This window comes from Prinia subflava, chromosome 1 (assembly GCF_021018805.1).
Source record: "Prinia subflava isolate CZ2003 ecotype Zambia chromosome 1, Cam_Psub_1.2, whole genome shotgun sequence".
Taxonomy (NCBI): domain Eukaryota; kingdom Metazoa; phylum Chordata; class Aves; order Passeriformes; family Cisticolidae; genus Prinia; species Prinia subflava.
This window is the reverse complement of record NC_086247.1, coordinates 140,843,727-140,863,323: the sequence shown is the minus strand read 5'-3', so window position 1 is coordinate 140,863,323 and position 19,597 is coordinate 140,843,727. Positions and strand designations below refer to the sequence as shown.

Genomic DNA, 19,597 nt, shown 5'->3' with positions numbered 1-19,597 from the left:
TGTTCTGTGATTACAGGACCACTTCAGGATCACATGTACAGAAGATCGGAACTAAAGCACAAGGAATTCAAGCCATATTGGATATTTCAAATATCACTAACAATATAATGAAAACACATATAGATCCCAAAAGAATGATTTTTATATAACTTTTCTGCAGTCATTTTCACTAATAGTCAAACACTTCCTTCTTCAGCTAGCAAAAAAAAAATCTTTAACCCTTAATATATTAGGAAACTGCCCAGACATTAGAACTGCCTCTCATTTTGCCTACAAAGGTAAACTTGTAGCAAATTCAATGTCACTCAATTGGATCAATGCATTTGGCACTTTTATCCTAGTCTTTTTCCACACCATAGGATATCAGAAAATACCAAACACAGGGTTTATGTGATCTTACCCATTACTATATGAGATTCATTAGCAAATACTTTAGAAAAAAAATCAATACATATTGATACCTGAAAGATTATGAAAAAGCATCTGAAACAGATCTTTTCTGCTTCCAGATATTTATGATGTTCTTTTCTTCTTCTATGATTAAGAAAAAGAATATGCTGCCTACCCAAAATGATTATAAAAATACACATGTAAGTGGTAAGATTACTAAGTAGAATAATTTTTCTATTATAATCTCTGCTACCACAATATTACGTGAACAGTAAACCACAAAATACACATAAATGACAAATGTTCATAACCTGTATTCCATCAGACTTTCTAGCATAGGCAAGATGACCTGTAGTAAGGACATTTCAGACACGTGAATATTCAACTTATTCCATTGTCTCACTCCATCGTGATTAACTCAAATTTGCTGCCTACATAAAATTCTATTACTATAAAAATCTTCAAGTGCTTTCACACTATTTTTATACATCTCTTTTTTACTATAGAGGGTTTGTTTCTTTCTAAACGTTTTCTAATATCAATAGCATGTAGAATAAGTTGAAGCCTTTTATCTTCTCATCATCTCCAAGATCATGCTCACTTACTGTTTGCTTTGTACCTTTCCCTGTATATGTTATGTCCCATTTTTCTTCTGTGTTAACAGCTATGAGGCTCACTAAAGCACTGGACTTTGAACCAAAGGAATAGAAAATTCTGGGATATAAACTTCTCTGAGCATGGACAGAGAATAAATCAATTTAGTAAAAAGTATCTGGATGCTTCTAGAAACATAGTATAGAAGGTATTCATTAACTGTCTCTGAATCCATTTTGAGAGTTTTCAACACAGGCAAAGCACTTAATGGGCAATTGCATCTTGTGGAGCCCCTTGCTGAGACTGAGTAGCCCTGTCAGAGAACAGCTCTGTAATGGGAAGTCTGTAAAGGAAAATCAGTCAAATGGAACTCCCAAGGACTGAAATCCTGCCACATAAAATCCACAAATGCTGTGCTTCTTCACAGATTTGGGAAGTTTTAGGAAACAGCTGAGGAGTTGTTCTTTCCGCCCCAATGCCAAAACTCTGAAGAATCAAAGCAATACCTACAAAACACTGCAGTTAACCTGGAGAGATGGAGATGGCCTCTGATTTAAGGGATGTGCAGGCACACACAGAAAATGTATTAGACTCATACTCAGAAAAACATGCAGTACTGGAGTGGGAAACTGGTTTGGGGGACATACAAATTTAGGTCTTAAAGCTTTCTTAAGAATGTATTCATAATAGCATTTAGGGAACTTGTAACAATATCCTCTGAACAATAAAAAGTAACATTTGGCTACGGTGTTTTCATCTTATAGTCTTAAAGCACTTGAAATGCCTCTGGAAGGTCTTGGGTCAATGATGTATTTCAGCATTTATTTGATGACCCTCATCCACTCCAGGAATACATATCTAAATCCTTCCTAGCTCTTCTCATGGCTTATTTCATATAGCTGTTTTGGCTTAAGAAAGGACTCATACCGCCCTCCCTCCCTATTTCTCTGTGTCAATTTTTTTTTTTTTAATTCTGTATATCCTCCACAGCTATTAATTTAGTGTCTCCATATAGAAATCTCTCTCCCATTTTCAAAGGTTTTCATCACATCATGTGTGCACTTTGTAGGACCTTCAAAGTGTTCCTCTGTGAGAAAACTAGCTTCAGTAAAGGATCTGCTTTCTAGTAACTGCAAGAGCCATAAGCCGCAAAGAAATTCTGCCCTAAACATATCCCAAATCGTCAGAATGTGTGTTTTATTAACATTAACAGCTGTAAAAACCAAATTAGTTTCATGTATTAAATGATGTACACCTTCAGCATCTCACTTCAGTCTGTCATAGTACCTTTATTCCAATTAAACATGTCTCAAAGTGTGGACAGGAGAATCCAAAGCAGAAAGTGATGTTATGCTGCTACTTCATTCTTTTTAACCAAGCATAGTAGCTGAGCAGAGAACCTGAATCCAAGACTCTTTCATCTTACTATGAGTAATTTACTTAATAACGCAATAATGTCAACATAAAATAAGAAACCTTTTAAGGAAAATTGTTTAATATGAAAAAGTGAAAATGGAGTAGACTAAAAAAAATATACCTTGAACAACAACTTGGCTTCCAGGAACAAAAAACTGTTGTGTGCCATCAGATGACTGTGCTGCATATTGCACAATGGTAGCACCTGGCTGAGGAGCTCCGGAATTTGTCACAGTCTGAATTGTACCACCTTGAGATATGGTAACTAAACAGAAAAAACAAAAAGAAAAATATAAGTTAGGCAACAGGAAGACATAACTCATGCTAAAAAACATGAAATAAATATTGTCTTATAGGACTGCTGGTCCTCTCCTTGCTTATGGCTTAATTGTACAATAAAACTTAGGTACTCTTAATACTGATTTCTACAAATATAAAGCCTGTTGTGTAGTATATACCATACATACAACAGACAAAAAGCAGCGTTCAACACATTTTATCTCTATGTTTCCAGAAATATTAACTCTACTAAAATAGTTTAAATATGGGGGGAAAAAATACTAGCTCCTAGTCACATAAAAGTGATGTTTTCAATAGTAACATACAAGTTGTTTTAAAATATTCTTAAAAATAAGTTGCTTATAGACTCTCAGAAAACAAAAACCAGGACACCAAGACAAAGCAAGAGAGTTGTCTAGCACTAACAATCCTTTCCTTAGTGTAAGAAAAAGGAAGAATACAATGTTAACCAGGTTGCACACAGTTGTACGGAGTCCAATACTCATGTAAAAAGAGAAACAGAACAAAGCGGGGTTCTTCCCTCAATGTAATAGCAATATGAAAAAAACAAATATACTTTCCCCATTAAAAAATCATACTGCATTCTTGCCATAATCAAGTATTTTTAAAAATGCCATTCCTTAGACAAATGATTAATTGTATATTCCTTTTGAAATCAGCATTGCCTTTGTTAAACATAGAAATATCACTGAATCAAATGGCTTGACTTGGAAGGGACCTTCAAGATCATCTAGCTCTAACTCCCCTGCCACGGGCAAAGGCACCTTCCACTAAATCAGGTTGCTCAGAGCCTCCCCATCCAACCTGGCCTTGAACACTTCCAGGGATGGGGCATCCACACCTTCTCAGGGCAACCTGTTCCAGCGCCTTGCCACCCTCAAAGTGAAGATTTCACCCTAATATCTGAACTAAGTCTATCCTCTCTGTTTAAAGCTGTTGCCTCTCATCACCATGCTCCCTGATAAGAGTCCCTTCCTATCTTTTCTGTAGGCCCCCTTTAAGTACTGGCTACTGCAAGGTCTCCCTAGAGCTTTCTTTTTTGCAGGCTAATCAATCTCAAACCTGTCTACCGGTCTTTACAGGGAACACCTCCAGCCCCTGATAATCTCCATGGACCTCCTCTGGATCTGTTCAAGCAAGTCCATGTCTGTCTTGTGCTGGAAACTCAGAGGTGGGTGCAGCACTGCAGGTGGGGTCTCACCAGAGCAGAGGGGCAGAATGCCATCCCTCCATCTGCTGCCCACACTGCCCCTCTGCTGCCCTCTTAGGCTGCTTTGGATGCATCCTCAGGCTTTCTGGGCTGCAGGCACACGTTGCCAGCTCATACTCAGTGTTTCAGCCACCAGTACATCCAAGCCCTCTCAATCAACTCATTGCCCAGCGTGTGTCCACATTTAGGATTGCCACAACCCATACACACGACCCGGCACTCGGCCTTATTATGAAGTTTGCATGGGGCCACCTCTCTACTCTGTCCCAGTCCCTTTGGATGAGATCCCTTCTCTCTACTGAGCTTTGAGTATCAACTGCATCATTTAGCCCGGTGTCATCTGCAAACTTTCTGAAGGTGCATTCAGCCCCGAGTTCCACACCTCCAGTCAAAGATACTAATTAATACTGGTCCCAAACCAGATCTCTGAAGGACACTACTCATCACTGGCCTCCACCTGAGCATCAAGCTATTGACTGGAGCTCTTTGAGCCAATTCCTTTTCTACCAAGTGATTCACCAGCCAAATCCACATTTCCTATGTTAACTAAAACAATCCCCTGAAACCTTTAGCTAAGAATCCAATTCTCAAGGAGTAAACACTCCTTTCTCCCCCAAAAGATATTTAAACTATGAACATTGTATTTAAAGTGATCTATTGTATTTAAAGTGATCTGAGATGTTACATAAGTCAGACATAAAAAAAGATTCAGGCTTGCCAGCTCCTTTGAATTCATTGTCAGATTACAGTAATTTATGCCATTCTTGAATGTTCAGCTCTGCTTATCTCAATACAGGATTTGTTAGATACCTATATGAATTTTAGAGCTTGCTCATTTCAAATGTTCTGTTTTGACAACAGTAGGTTATCTCAAAAGCTCAACTTCAGATATAAACACTTGAAAGAGACTGAGATTGCCAAATCCCAACAGCTGAATGAGATTCTTTTGGAGAAAACATAGAATTCCTCCCGTGCTGAATTAAGTTTAGAGCCTGATCTGCAATGCTGAAACAGGGTTCAGCATGGACCTCCAGTCCCACCCTTGGTTTAAGGAGTAACATAGGAATTAGCTGGGCGTTGCACAGAGGCTCCGTAAGGTGTTGAGGAGAAGGGGAAGAGTGTGGCAGGGTGTGGAGTGCAAGATATTTCAGTCTGGCCTCCAAAGCAGAAAGTGTCCCATTTTAGGGCAGGACAAAAGAGAGAAGCAAGAAAAGTAAAGCACTGTATCCTCTACTCTTCACAAAATCCAGGACAAGAGCAACATTTGTCAACTCCCAGAGAAGTTATAAAGAGTCAACTTCTGCCTCTCAGAGTTAGCACCAGGAATGCTACATCTACACCATCACAGAACCATACCACATAAACCCCAGTCAGTTTGGCTTCCTGAACAGTAAGACATCAGCACAGATTGATACAAAGCTTTTGGCTCCACAGGGAACCTGGGTAAACAAATATGTCACAGTTGTCCTGCAATTATTCATTCAGATCCCAATCTAGTAATTCATAAACAAAAGTGAATTAACTCCAGTAACTGCCTCCCTTACAGGACTGATTCCTGCCATATTCCCAGATATTCCCAGAACAACACACTGCCCATCCCATCCCCCCATTCACTGTCCTGATCTTAACCACTGCACACACTTTGTTGTGCTGGAGTTCGACAGAAAACATCTACTTTTACAGAACTTTCCTGGACAGTCCCTACAGCTGAATGTCAGGCAGGTGGGTGGATGCAAGTGCTATCTTCTCTTCCAGCTTGGGGTGAAGACAGTACTAATACCACTCTCTGAGTATGATCATCAGCTCTAATCCAGAAAAAAACAAGTCTTTTTCCCCTCCAAAACTGGAAATGGAACTGAAGTTAGTCTTTCCCAAAAGATTTCTTAGTTCTCAATTTGTTAAAAGTCTATTCTAAGACAGTAAGTAACCCAAAGATACAGCAAAAGGTCTAGTAATTTTCATTTCCCCTGCATTTTTTCATGCAGATCATCACGATACACACAAGGAGGCGCAGGGATGGGGGAGGCTGATTCACACATCCCAACTGAATGAACAACTCTTATACATTAGACCACTACCACTGGTGAAAAACTAATAATTTTTTTTCATTATTAAATAACCAATTGACTTATAAAGTCACCCTAGGACACCAACATGACAGAACCACAGCCAACAGAGTAGGTGTGTAGTCAGATGAGAATATGAGGCTCCTACACAAAACAGCACCTTGTGCAAAACCACCCATTTCCCTGACAGAAAGACCACACATATGTTGATGGAGGTAGCTGGCAAAGACATTTTATCTGGTCATGTCAGTCTGTCTGCTTCCATAAGTCAAAGCCAAGGAGCTCTGGGGAAAAAGATATTTGGAAACCATGGCAACATACCATTTTGGCTGGTGAAAAGTAAGTAGAGAACAGCTATCAATGCTGCTAATAGACAAAAATACATTTGTTTTCCAGAAAAATTTACTTGTCAAGTTCTACCAAAGAGAGTCATCCCAGACATCCAGACATAAACACAACCAAAATGATCTTTTCAACTAAACTGCCTTTCCTTTGCAGGAATAGAGAGATCAGTAGAGAAAAAAAGGAACCAAATGTAATAATGTAACACCTCTTTTAAAGCAGGGCACAGTGGGATGGCCACAGTGATACCACAAGGCCAGTTCTTCATTGCCACAGACCCTGCACAAGCTTCATGAACTACTGGGTGCCTGCACAGGAGAACCTGTGCAGCCCGTGCTGGCCAGGGAGAGAGGAGACCTCAGGCACAGCAACAACAGGCAGAAGCACAGAGCTATTGACAGGAGGAGGAAAGATGAAGGATGTACATGGAGTGACCCTCTGCATCATATCCAGTCTAAAATCAACACTGGAGCTGCTATATTCCCACCCAGTCTGCCTTGTTTCAGCAAACAGCAGTTCCTGAGGATCACAGGCAACCAACAGGATGGCTCAGAAATGCTTCAGGTCTGTGCTTCATACGTGTAAAGACCAGGGGTCAGCAGTCAAGCTCTCTTCAGTAAGTTCCAAATCAAGACCCCCCCTTTATGACAAGGAAATTACCATCTTGGCTATCACATGGCCCAAACAGTATTAAAATACACAGACTCCACTGAGGCAAAAGATATTTTAACTTATAAAAATGAACTTTTAAAAAAACCCAAATTAATGAATTAATAAATTCAGCAAGAAAAACTATTTCCAAGGAGAAAAAGCTCTCAAAACAAGGTTTTTGAGCCAAAACCAAGAGAGTCCACGAAAGCTGTCTCATTGCATCTTGAAGCAATGCCCCATTATGATGAGAATCTTAATTATACAGCACATGTTTTAGGCTACAACTATAACTTACTCAAAGAAAAAGCAGCAAAGAACAGAAATCTCTCAAGCCTGGCTTATAGCCAAGTTTAAAATAAGACACGAGATTTAATTAAGTTTTTGTGGATTCTGTTCTCACATTGTCAGTGATGCTCTCTGTTGCTTAATATTCAGAAGTAAATGTCTGCTTGAACAAGAAAGCAAAACCCTTGAATTTTGCTATTCACTTAAATACTTCCCTATTACTCTTGTTTACAGGTGAGTTCAAACGAAAATATATTCCCCTAAGAATCACCTCCTGCAAAACACTGCAGCCAAAGTACAACTCTGGCTTCTCACAGAAAGCTACAATTAAACCCTAAGCTCTAAAATTTCTTAGAAATCTGATAGGTTGACAGGCTACCTAGGTAATACACAGACATTATAACACTTTGTTTTAAGCCTTGAAATGGCAAATATATATATATATATATTTAATTAAACATAAGCAAAATCAAAATACAATTCAAAAATTGAAGAAAAATATTTAATTTTCCTTGAAATACAAGAATACATGAATACATGCCAGATTCTGTATTGGACAGTTGTAATCTAGGATAACCATATTCTTTTCCACAGAAAAGAACACTCCAGATACTGGACATCACACAACAAACATTTATTTATGTCTATAGCTTACAGAAAGGGGCCTAGGGGCCCCTAGGGGCACAAGCAAAATTACTTTCTATGCTGAAAGAACAGATAATACAGGCAAATTCTGCCTTCTCACCATTAATAATTATTTTAGATGCATAAATTAAAAATAACTGAAGAATTCTAAGTGTGAGTAGAACACAACCAGAGCCATTCTATTCTCTTTTATATGCCACTGCAGTGTTTTAATAGACTTCCTCTGTTTTCTCATTTCAGGAAAAAAACTCCACAATGTTTCTTACGCAATCTTCCTGTCATTATATCAAAGGAAAAACACCTGCACTGTAGTGTGTCTACTTATGAAAAGACATGAAAACCCCCTACAAACTATAGTAGTGAAGCTTTACCAAATACATATTTTTAAAAAGAGTTAGGATTATAAAGTTATCCAAACTGGTAACTGATTTTATGATGACGTCCAAAGAAGCCACAGAGTGAAAGCTATGCAACACCTCTATTATAAATACAGGAATAAAAATATCCAAAAGCAAATCTATAGAACAGAACCATAAATGTAACTTTCAACTTGCATTTAGATGAAGTTATCAAATTTTGGAAACCATGATTTAGGTTAATTCTGCTGTTAAAGTGTAGATACTTAAAAACTGGTGACAAAAAGACATAGTCCTTTTAAGAAAGAAAATTGGAACTTAATAAGTAATTTCATACTCCAGCCTTACATTTCAGTAAACTCTACTTGCCATTTCATATAATGAACAGCACTAATTCATAGCAAATCACAAGAATTTGAAACTGCAATGATTTGTATCATTAAACATTCACATAAAAGCATCAACATTTTTCATTTCAGGTGAGTCTCACCTCCACATTTCAATGCATAAAAGCTCTAGAAGGACTAAATCTAGCAGCCAACAAATAGTAAAAGATTAAAAGCCGATAATCCCCATGTTAGAAAAAATTAATAGGAATTACTTAGAAATACAGAATCTCGCATTCTTCTTCATCAAAATCAAACAGGTGCATTATGTAACTCCTAGAAACAAAGCTGTGCTATGCATGTTCTGCATCATCACATAGTACATGTGCAAACATACGGTATTGCCCCGTGTTAGTATGATACAGGCTGGTTGGCATGGCCATGGCAGAAATACCAGAAGGCGTTCCTTCATCTTCTGACTTCTCTTCTTCTTCAATCTTTGCTACCGCAGGAGCATCTGATGAGAGCTCGTTCAAAATTTTTCTAAAAAAAGAATGTAAGTAATTTTATGTACTTGAAAATCCATGTCCATAACTTTTATCAGACAGTTTGGATGTAATAAATAAGCTGCCTTTAAAGCCAGCAAAACCAAAATTAAAAGTCCTTACCGGTATGAAGGCCTTCTTGAAAGTATTTCCCTACGTTTTTGAGAATCAATTATCACTTCTGATTGTGCAGCTTCATCTGCAATCGATGCTACCTGTAATAGCAAAGTTCCTGAAATTCGTAACTTCATTAAGAAAAATAGCAGCAGAGTAAAATATTTCTAAAAGTTCCTTCCATGTTTACATATGGGAAGTCTGTTGACTTATTTATCACCAATCATGTGACTTTGGACTACTGTTTCCAATGCAAATTGCAAATTCTGAGGTTACCCAGACATGGCTACTCAGGTAATGTCTTCCATTTGAAAAAGGAAGAAGTCAATATAATCCAGGTTACTTTTTTGTTAATGCCACTTAGAAAAAGTACTGGAAACAGATTTCTTTAAATATAAAAATATTATACAATTTAATTAGCTCTTCAAGTGAGGTCAAACATTTAAAATACTGCGCTAATATGCCTTAAATAATAGTATACAATATAAAAGTTTCTTCACACCACACCAAAATTATTTTAAAATAACTTTATTTAAATATATACATTTATTAGACTTACTAACACATTCAGAAATACAAAGACATTGCTTAGCAATGTTGTATGAGTTTTGGAAGTGCCTGAAAAGTCCACATTATCTCATTTTCTCAGACCTTTAGGATTTTCATACATTCTTCTTCTCTTAAAATTATCCCAGACAACACTAAGGCCTAGGGCTGAATCACACCCATGACCAGCATCTATCTTACTACACAGAACTCATTATTGACTCACAGAAAGTCATTATTGAACAAGTAAAAGGCATTATTTTCTTGGATTCTTTACTCAGATCTATTGCTGTGTTGAGACTTCCAAATTGAAACAGTGTGAAAACCTTTTCACACAAAGATAGACCAGACTGCAATTTCAGATGAAGCACTTTGTTAAACTAACACTGAACAAACATGATGTAAGACTAGAAGACTTCAAGTGTTTGACCTGGCTGCCGTGGAAGCTCAGGGAATACAAGGAAGAGCTCTAGAATTAATGCATCTGCCAGTCCTCAGTGTTTCATACTAGAAACAAAACCTGCCTGACCTCAATAGAAAATGACTCTCTGGAAGGTTCTGGGAATTTATAGGCCTGGGTCAGCTCAAACTTGTAGAACCACACTGTGAAGGAACCGCAGGTTGCTGCAGAACCAAATTGTCTCTCCCCTTGTTAATTTTATTATATTAAACTTCTGTGTAACAATATTTAATGTAACATTATTTTTCTGGATAATATGCAACAAATATCATTAGAAGTCTATGTCTGCCATCTAGGCAGTGAGAGTTACTCCAGCATGGGTACAGATGTACAGCTCCAAACCAGACATCAGAGCTGACCTCAGAGATACGGGTGCGTCAAGAAATTTGTATTTCTCCTTTTGCAGGAGAGACCGATGCTAAGCACAAGAGAGAGATCCTGAAAGACATTTCCCTCCCAATATGCCTTCAGCAGTCTCCTTATGGATCAACCTTCAAGCCTCTAGCATAATTCTTCAAAAGCAAGATAGTATAGCACAGCCAAGAAAGAATCTGGGCATGCTACCTTAAAAACAGAATTTTCTGGTTTTATTCTGCTGGGGCATGGGGGTTAATAAATAATCTATTTTTTCCAGGACAAACTGCTTGAAAACAAGACCTCAGTTGTCTTTAAATCATCACGTTCCACTAACAGCTACCAACAGATCCCCTAGTTTGCGAAGATGGCTGAAGAAGTTGGGAACAGTCCTACTTTAGGAAGAAGGTAAGGAAATCACAAGATGATTTAATCATTTCAATGCATGTGTTGGTTTTGCATAGCCTGGTTTTCAGTAGCAGAGGGGCCGCAGGGGTGGTTCTCCGACAAGCTGCTAGAAGCTTCCATGGTGTCCAGCAGAGCCAATCCCTGATGGCTCTGAGGATGGACACGCCGCTGGCCAAGCTGGGGCCAATCAGAGATGGTGGCAATGCCTCTGTGTTAACATATTTAGAAGAAATCAAAACAAAGGTTGGAGGCAGTTTCAATTCTACGCAGGAAAGATGAAGAGGTGAGAACATGTGAGGGAAACCACATGGAGACACCATGGTCAGTGGAGAAGGAGGAAGAGGAGCTGCTCCAGACACTGGAGCTGAGATTCCTCTGCAGGCCGTGGTGAGTACCATGGTGCAGCAGCTGTGCCCCTGCAGCCCTCAGGGATCCACAGGAGACGCAGAGCTCCACCTACAGCCCACGGGGGAGGTGCCCAAGCCAGAGTGGGTGGATGCTTGGAGGAGGCTTCAGCCCACCGAGAGACCCATGGAGAGACAGATCTTGCTCCCAAGCTGGAGCAGCCTGTCCTTGAGGACTGCACCCCCATGGAAGAGACCCTTGCCACTGCAGTTTTGAGAGGACTGTTTGCCTGTGGGAGAGACTCACTTTGCAGTAGTTTTGGGAGGACAGCTGCCCAAAAGATTGGTGCCATGCTAGAGAAGATAATTGAGAACTGTCTCTCGTGGAAAGGACCTCACAGTCTCACTGAGGAACAACTTCTCTCCCTGAGCAGCAGAATAAAACCTCGGGTGATGAACTGAACAAAACCCCCACACTTTGTCTCCCTGCACTGTCAGTGGGAAGGAGGGAGGGGATGGGGGAAAAAAGGTGTTTTTAAGGGTGTATTTTACTCCTCGTTATCCTGCTCTGATTTTGTTAGTAATAAATTCACGTTGTATCTTTAAGTTGAGCCTGTTTTGCCCTTGGATTGTTTTCTCCCAGTCCTTATCTCAATTCATGAACCCTTTGTTACATTTTCTCTCCTCTGCCCAGCTGTAGCAGAGGAGGGTGAGTGAGCAGCTTTCATGGATGCCTGGCATTTGGCTAGTGTCAAACCACCACAGTGTGGAAGAGGACATTTCTGCAAGAAATTTCAAAAGTTTTCATTTTCATAATGACAAAGAGAGAAAGGAACACTTTAGATTGCTCTAATAGCAAGCAACCATGTCTACAATATTAAAAGACAAACCATTGTAATTTTTTCCTTGACATCGTTCAGATTTTGACTTTACCTATTTCAAACTTCACTTGCATTTGTGCAAATTTAACTTCAAACTCATGTTAAGTCCTTCCAAGACCTGACACATTACTGGGGAGAGTAAGCAATAAGTCAAATAACAATTTAAATCTTCCTATAAATAGAACCACATTTAACAAAACAATAAAGAATGTTACAAATATATTTTTCATCTAAAAAGCAACATTATGAGAAAAAAACTTGAGCACTTTCTGGTTGAAAATGGCAGATGTTTGAGGGAGAGGTCATGCAAGCTTCAGCATCAACCTTCAGCATACTTCTTTATTTAATTTTTAAATGGATTTAATTTCCCAAGTTCCCCACTGTCTTACAGAGAGAAGGCAGCAAGTTAAAGCCAAATGATCCAGAGGAAATGTCAGGTGGCAGGATAGTGCACTGAAAAGGATCCAGAAGGGCTCAACACCCTTTGTGATGGAGTCTTCTACAGCACCTTCAAGCCCTTTCTTATCCAGATGAAACCAAAGCAAAATCCTGGAACTAACTAGTCACCACTAATTGGGACAAAACTTTCCTGTTTCTACTCCTTTGGGAAAGGGTGAACAGCCAGAGTTCACTCAATACAACAAATAGTTGACTTCCATTCCCCTACGACGACACAGCAGCAGCTGGCAAGAGACTCCTGAGAAACTTCTCCTTCTGAGCTTTGAAAAAAGTCCTCTATCTCTGCATGTATGACCTGACTACACCGACTTAAAAGCAGTGACAGAAACTGAGAACTACTAATGTGCTTACAGAATAAAGGTTACTCAGGAAATTACTGTTAGAAAGAATGCAGTGAAAAAAAGTATTTACTTTGAATACTCTGTTCTGATGCCAAGTTTGATCAAGAATTGACATCTACTGCACCTCTTTCAACAGGGATCTAGGATTTCAAACCCTTGAGGTCCCATCATCTACACCTATGGCTCAACAATAAAATATTCATTATCTGATTGCGGTTTCATTTTTTTCTTTAATATAAGTCATACTTACATATGTATTTTTATTTATTATACTAGAAAGTTACTAAGAAGCCTCTAACATTAAACATGGCTTCTCAAGACCAACAACACGTGGCTTTTCCTTAACATGTTGCAATGGCCATAGATAAAACCCTTCCCTCATAACATGGAGAGGTGTGTCACCAGAAATATCAATTAGTGTTACCAGAAATATCAATTGTATCTGCAAAAAGCAATTCAGTTGACATTTCCCAAACAGATTTTAATAAAACTAGAGCAGAGGCCTTCCTAGGTACAAGAAAAACGCCAGTGGGAGGCCTAGCAATTTTCAAAACACTGGAAATTCATTCTCTCTTGCCTTTTCTACCTTTTAAAAACTCTGAAAAGTCTTACACATTTTGCACTGATCCCTGTTTTGTAGTTCCAGCAACTTTAAACACGTGAACACCTGCCACATGAATGTTTCTTTTGAGGCTGCCCGTATTTTTGGTATCTATATATCCACATCCACAAAAAGCAATACAAGATGCTCTAACAGGGTCTGATAGGGCCTAAAAACAAGGAACCATTTGATACAATATGCTTGCTTCTACTATATCCAGACCCTTTGCAATAATAAAATAGGAGATACTTGAAAATTTCTGAGTTCACAGTCTCATTAGCAATACTATATTCACGGGATTTAACAGGATACACTGAAGGAAGGCCATGCTATGACACAAATTTGCTATTGCGTAAGCTCAGACACAAGTTCCAAGACAATTTCTTGTAAGATAAACAGGAAGCAGTAAGAAATTGCTACACAATGCTTGTAGAGCTGCTGCTGGTTGGAAGTTTGCCACCTTTCCCCCTGCTGTTTCCTGTGCTATCTGAGTAAATCTCGGAGCATTGGTTGGAATGAAAAGAAACTGAAGATGGGTTGGGAAAAGAGTTATGAGGTACCAAATATTCATGAAAATGTAACAATAAAAAAGCTAACCTGAACAGCTTGCATATGTGGTGACTGAATGACTGAGGGCTGTGTGGCTTGAATGACACCCTGGACATGAACAGTTTGACCAGAAGGCAACTGCACTAGAGTTACAGCTGGAGATCCTCTTCCAGCACTGGAAGCAGCTACAGAAACCTGCAAAAATTACAAGCATCATGTTTAAGTCAGATGCCTTAAGACTTCAGCAAATGCTTTTAGAAGTGATAACTAAAACAAACTGATTTTGTTGCCACATCTAAAATAGCTTAGATGTATATATATATATGTATGTATATGTATATATGTATATCATCACACACACAAATATATTAGTTTTACTGGTAAAGGTCTGGAAAGCTTAAATCTGTACCCTAACAAACTGCAATTATTTGGTTTTTTCCCTCCAGAGACTTTGTATTTTCTTTTCAATAAAAAAAACCCCAACTATTGGCCATCACACACCAGATCTGCTGTTGCTAGCACGAGGGTTAAGAAGAACCTCCAGAAATGTCACAAACCCAATGCATATTCACTGGAGTGGAATGTCACTGCAACAACATAAAGGGCAGAATGTTCATAGGAAAAAAAAAATCTAGAACTGCTTTAGTTTTGCTTTGCTTATTAGGTTACAAGTTATGCTTTTGGGACAGAGGAGAAAAATCACCCTGTTAAATAAAGCTATAAAATCACCCTGTTAAATAAAGCTACTTGTAAATTGATTTAGTTTAATAGACTCCTGTTACATATATTATTATATATATCAAGGAAAAGACAGCTGGACTCCATCAGTGCTTCAAAACAACAACAAAAATAAAGAATAGCCAAATCTTCTCTTAGGCCTAGCACAGCCATAGAAGAGCTTTCCTCAGCCTGTAACTCTCAACTCACAGTGCCAAGGACGAATGGGTTGAGAAACAGCTTAACACCTATGGGCTAAGAAATAGTTCAATATCTCTGCTGTTACTGTTAAATCTATTAACAGAAACAAGTAGTGATACAAAGGGAAAACACTATGATTGATCACAACTTGTGTGATAAAAGATCTCTAAACTCAGAAGACAATGACAAACATAAACCATAACATAAAAAGAAATACTATGTTTCTCAATTAAAATGCATTGAAAAGTCTTATTTCTATATTTTGCACATTCAAAAATAAACTCAGACTCAAACATAAAATTCTGTTATCATTCCCTTCCTAGCTTTGTTCTCAGCTCCAAAGGTATTGGTATGAGGAGTAAATGTAAAATCAGATGAGAGTAAAAAGAAAAACATGAAGAATGCTGAATATTTAAAAAAAAAAAAGCTAAAGAAACTTTTGTATTTTTTATGTATTTACACTGAAGTGTTTTTTTAAATCCAAATATAAAAGCAGTTTTCATTCCTGATCCATAACATATTGCTTGCCTAAGAAATAATCCCTTCTTGAAGCAAGTGAAAAATTTTAACTACTATTAAGATGCACTGCTATCAAAAAGTCCTGATGTTGGTTCAAATTACGTCAAAGAAACAATGTTTCTAGGAAACAAAGACAGGATCTTGCCAACATTCACTATGCAATTGTTCAATTTTATAGGAACTGAACAGCTTTTCAGAAAACCGAACAATTGAGGGCATTATTAACCCTGAAATGAGTTTCTTAAATCATTCCTTAAATGGCATGAAACGCAAACAGAACACACAAACCTTCTTCCCAACCCATTCAACAGAGATTAAAAAACTACATCCATTTTAGAGCTCTTTATTCAGTATAACTCCACAGGAAATTAAAAAAAAGGAAAACCTCACTCAGCTAATATTCTTTTGGACTAAAGTTTACAATATAACAGGAGAAATTGTTTTGTTCCCATTAATCCAGACAAGAGATTAAATGAAGGGGGATAAGTGCTAAGGGAAGAGGAGATGGTAGTACTATGAAATTTTCAAGGTTCATACCCTACATCACTTTTATAGATATTGGAAATTATTATTATAATTTTGATTCAGATTTTCCTTTACAGTTTTTAAACGGAATATTCCTGTGTCAACTGAAATTCTAGAACATTTTCACGCTATCATGCGTAAATCCTGACTGAAGCAGACTTGGCAAAGAAATTCCTTTCTGACATCAGCAATGAGCAATGCTACCTTTAACATCACTACTTCAAGGACTGTCTGGCACAGCGACTGAAAACAATCCACAGAAGCAACTCAGGAACACAGAGGCTGAGGGGAAGCTTAACACATTCTACGGGTTCTACGCTCATTCTACGCATGAAGAGTCACGTCCAATAGCTTCAACAAGTATCGAACATGCAACCCATAATAGCAGTATTGTCCCAATATTTCAGGTATTTGGAAATGAAAGTGCTCCTTCTTCTATGTGGGGAGAGAAAAGTAGCCAGCAAGAATGATCAAGTACTACCTTCCTACTGAGGCACACACTCTTGCACAGAAAAAGGCTGCCCATCATTTCTCTAACTTCAAATTACATGGACCATCTGAACAGTTATCCTGGGGATCCTGTGAATGTCACATATCCTGTCCCTGTACTAGAGAGGTGACCTTCACATTCAACCCCTCATACCTTCAACATTGCCAAATGAAGAACTCAGGACACAGGCCCATCTGATTTCTGCCCCTACTGTAGACTCTAAATACTACAAGGACACTGGAAGTAAAGTCAAAAGTAATTCTGGAAAAGTCACAGCAAATCCACACTGGATTCACCTAACAAAAGAACAAAGGACCTGCCACACTTGGGCACCAAGTAGCCTCTATGAGGAAACGCTGGAGATAGAAGCACCTACTTTAAAAGAAAATATGGTTAGGCTGACTCCAGACATCTGGTGCCACCATACCCTTCAAGGAAGCACAAAATGGTGACATAGCTCCCCATTTATAATCCTCTAACATCAACTTTGCTTAATGGCCAGCATTTGCATTTGGAGGGCTTGTTTTAGAGCCTTACTTAAAACAGCCTAGCAAACTCCTATAGGTCTCAGTCTCTAGGGAGCAAGATTTAACTGTTTGATGTCAAGAGCCCACAAGGACAATCCTCCCAAAGCGCTCCACTTGAACAGCCCCAGCTTGCACTAGCTGGGCACTCCAGGCTCTGAAAATCCCCCTGTGCTCTCTGACAGCAGTCCTCACATTGTAAATCCTGACATTTGTCTAACTCAGGGCCAGCACCAAGAGTCAACAGATGGCACCTCAGACAAGGTCAGCACACAGCCCTGCTGATAAGACAACATGACAAGGTTAACAGAAAGTGAATCAAACAGGAACCCATCAAGACGTAGCATTAAAGAAAAAAGAAAACACAACTGAAAGTGTTATTATCAAATCTGAGAAAGGCTAAAGTGCATTGATCTTACATTGTTATATTTAATGTAGCTGAGCACAGAGCAACACAGAATGCAGTATGGATTCTAGAAATCCTGCAAAAGGAACATCTAATTTCTTTTTGAATATCATTCCAGATATAAGTCTTCCAAGATGTAAGCTTGACTATCATCAACAATGTTAGAATATTCCAATAGAAATTAACTTCCTCTTAAGTACAGCTCTATATGTAGCAACAGATGATCTGTGCATGTGAGACAACCCATGGATCTCATCTCAAAACAGGTGGAGAAATTTTCCATCTTGCACCTCTGCTCCTTCCTCAAAGACACCAAGCTTTTGTACAGGTGTTCTACACATTTTCAACCGCTTCTAAAGACAGCCACCAATAATTTTTGTTTCTCACCTATTTATTTGGGTGCCTGGATCACAAAAACATTACCATGTCAATTCATCAACTGGCTAAAAGTGACAGATGCAAGAAACGCAACCATAAAGTGATCCTATAGTAGGACATTTTATTTAAAAAACAACAATTTAATGGACAAAAAGTGCATCTTGTCTTTGCTAATTTCAAATTTACTCATTTTTGCTTTAGTAGAAAAAGCAATTTTACTTTCAGCACCAACAAAATTGCAGGAGAATATAGCAGTATCTATGTCACAAGCTAAGAAAAAAATACAAACACTGTTTTTTCCTCTACATATGTATAAGAGGTATTATTATATAAATAATGTATAAGAGGTCCTTCTTAGCATTGGAGGTTATCCCATCACACCACAGTGCTCCAGCCTAATGTCTCCTCTCTCTCCCAACAGGGGAGACATTAAAAATACTTCAGCACAAAACAATCTCTGCCCTCTAAAGGTTATCATGTTATGGAGTACCTGGTCCATCCTTTTAAAACTAAATAGCAGATATTTCTTTAAAAAGCCTACAGAGGAGGGGAAAATAAGTCAGCTGCCCCCCCCCCCCCCCCCCCCGCCAAGAAGAAGAAAGAAAAAAAAGGTGCCCACCTCCTATGTAGCTGCATCCCTCAGCATTTTGCTAGTCACTCCCTGGCCAAAGTCATAATTCAATTAAATATCAAGCACATTAAAAACCACTACATTCCATCTGGACATAAAAACTCCACCTGTTTTACTGGAAGGGAAGTCAGCTGCTGGTACAGAGAGGTTCGTAGAGACTCCATCCTTGGAGATATTTACAACACAGTTCTGGCTGACCCTGCTTGGACAGGCAAGTCAGACTAGATAATCTTAAAAGGTTTCTCCCAAGCTTGACCCTTCTACAATTAATTCTTTGATAATACACAGAAAACCACAAATTAAAAGACAGTGTATTAAATATTTTACTTCTGACTGATCAAAACCAAGGTTGAACAAATATTTTGCCAGAAAAACCACAAACAAAGCCGCCATCTGCCCCCTCCATCAGAGATATCTGAAAAAGAGCCCTCAGCTCTTTGAGCCCTCAGTGATCGGGCCTTTTAGCTCTCAGTAAGAATCAAGTGATTCTTTTCTCCTATTTCTGCATATTTGCAACAAAATTAGTAGGAGGGATGACTGCAAGTTGGCACAAGATATTTGTGCCAACAAATATCTTGTAGTGGTTGTCTTCTCTTAACTGCACTCCTCACAGGCCAAAGAGGAAGAAGGGATCTCTGTTCTTCCATAATAGTCAAAATACACAGGACCAGTGGCACAGCCACAAATTCCACAGAAACACACGAACTTCCCACCTGGACCACCACAAAACCAGTCAGATGTCCCATATAGGCTGATTCCAGCTGATTCAGGCCCAACTCGCCATGGCAAAGCGCCTCACCTTCCAAGCCAGCCAGGTAGGAACACAGGCTATGAAAAGCCTGCTCATCTTAGGCCAAAGGAGCGTCTCCACAAGGCCTGCCAGCAGTAAGCGTTCTGCCCGGGCACTTTCACCACAACCAATGCTGTGGCAGAGCAGCCTGACAGCCCTGAGGGCGAGCGAGGGCTGCAGCCCCGGAGCCAGTGGCTGGAGACGGGCACAGGCCCAGAGCCCTCGCAGAGGGA

The 19,597-nt window shown here is 39.0% G+C and overlaps 1 protein-coding gene across 8 annotated transcripts in view; it reads right to left on the bottom strand.

Annotated features, from left to right (window-relative positions):
* The window catches only part of CREM (cAMP responsive element modulator), a 35,205-nt gene that overhangs the window by 8,335 nt on the left and 7,273 nt on the right, over nucleotides 1-19,597 (bottom strand). For 3 of the 8 annotated variants that reach the window (XM_063415228.1, XM_063415222.1, XM_063415217.1), the window contains exons 3-6: nucleotides 14,232-14,378; nucleotides 9,250-9,341; nucleotides 8,979-9,124; nucleotides 2,522-2,665 (exon numbers count right to left, since the gene is read on the bottom strand). In XM_063415228.1, the coding sequence (XP_063271298.1) occupies nucleotides 2,522-2,665; nucleotides 8,979-9,124; nucleotides 9,250-9,341; nucleotides 14,232-14,378 (529 nt within the window). The remainder of the gene's footprint in view (nucleotides 1-2,521; nucleotides 2,666-8,978; nucleotides 9,125-9,249; nucleotides 9,342-14,231; nucleotides 14,379-19,597) is intronic. The other 5 variants (XM_063415260.1, XM_063415252.1, XM_063415243.1 and 2 more) reach the window with 3 other exon arrangements.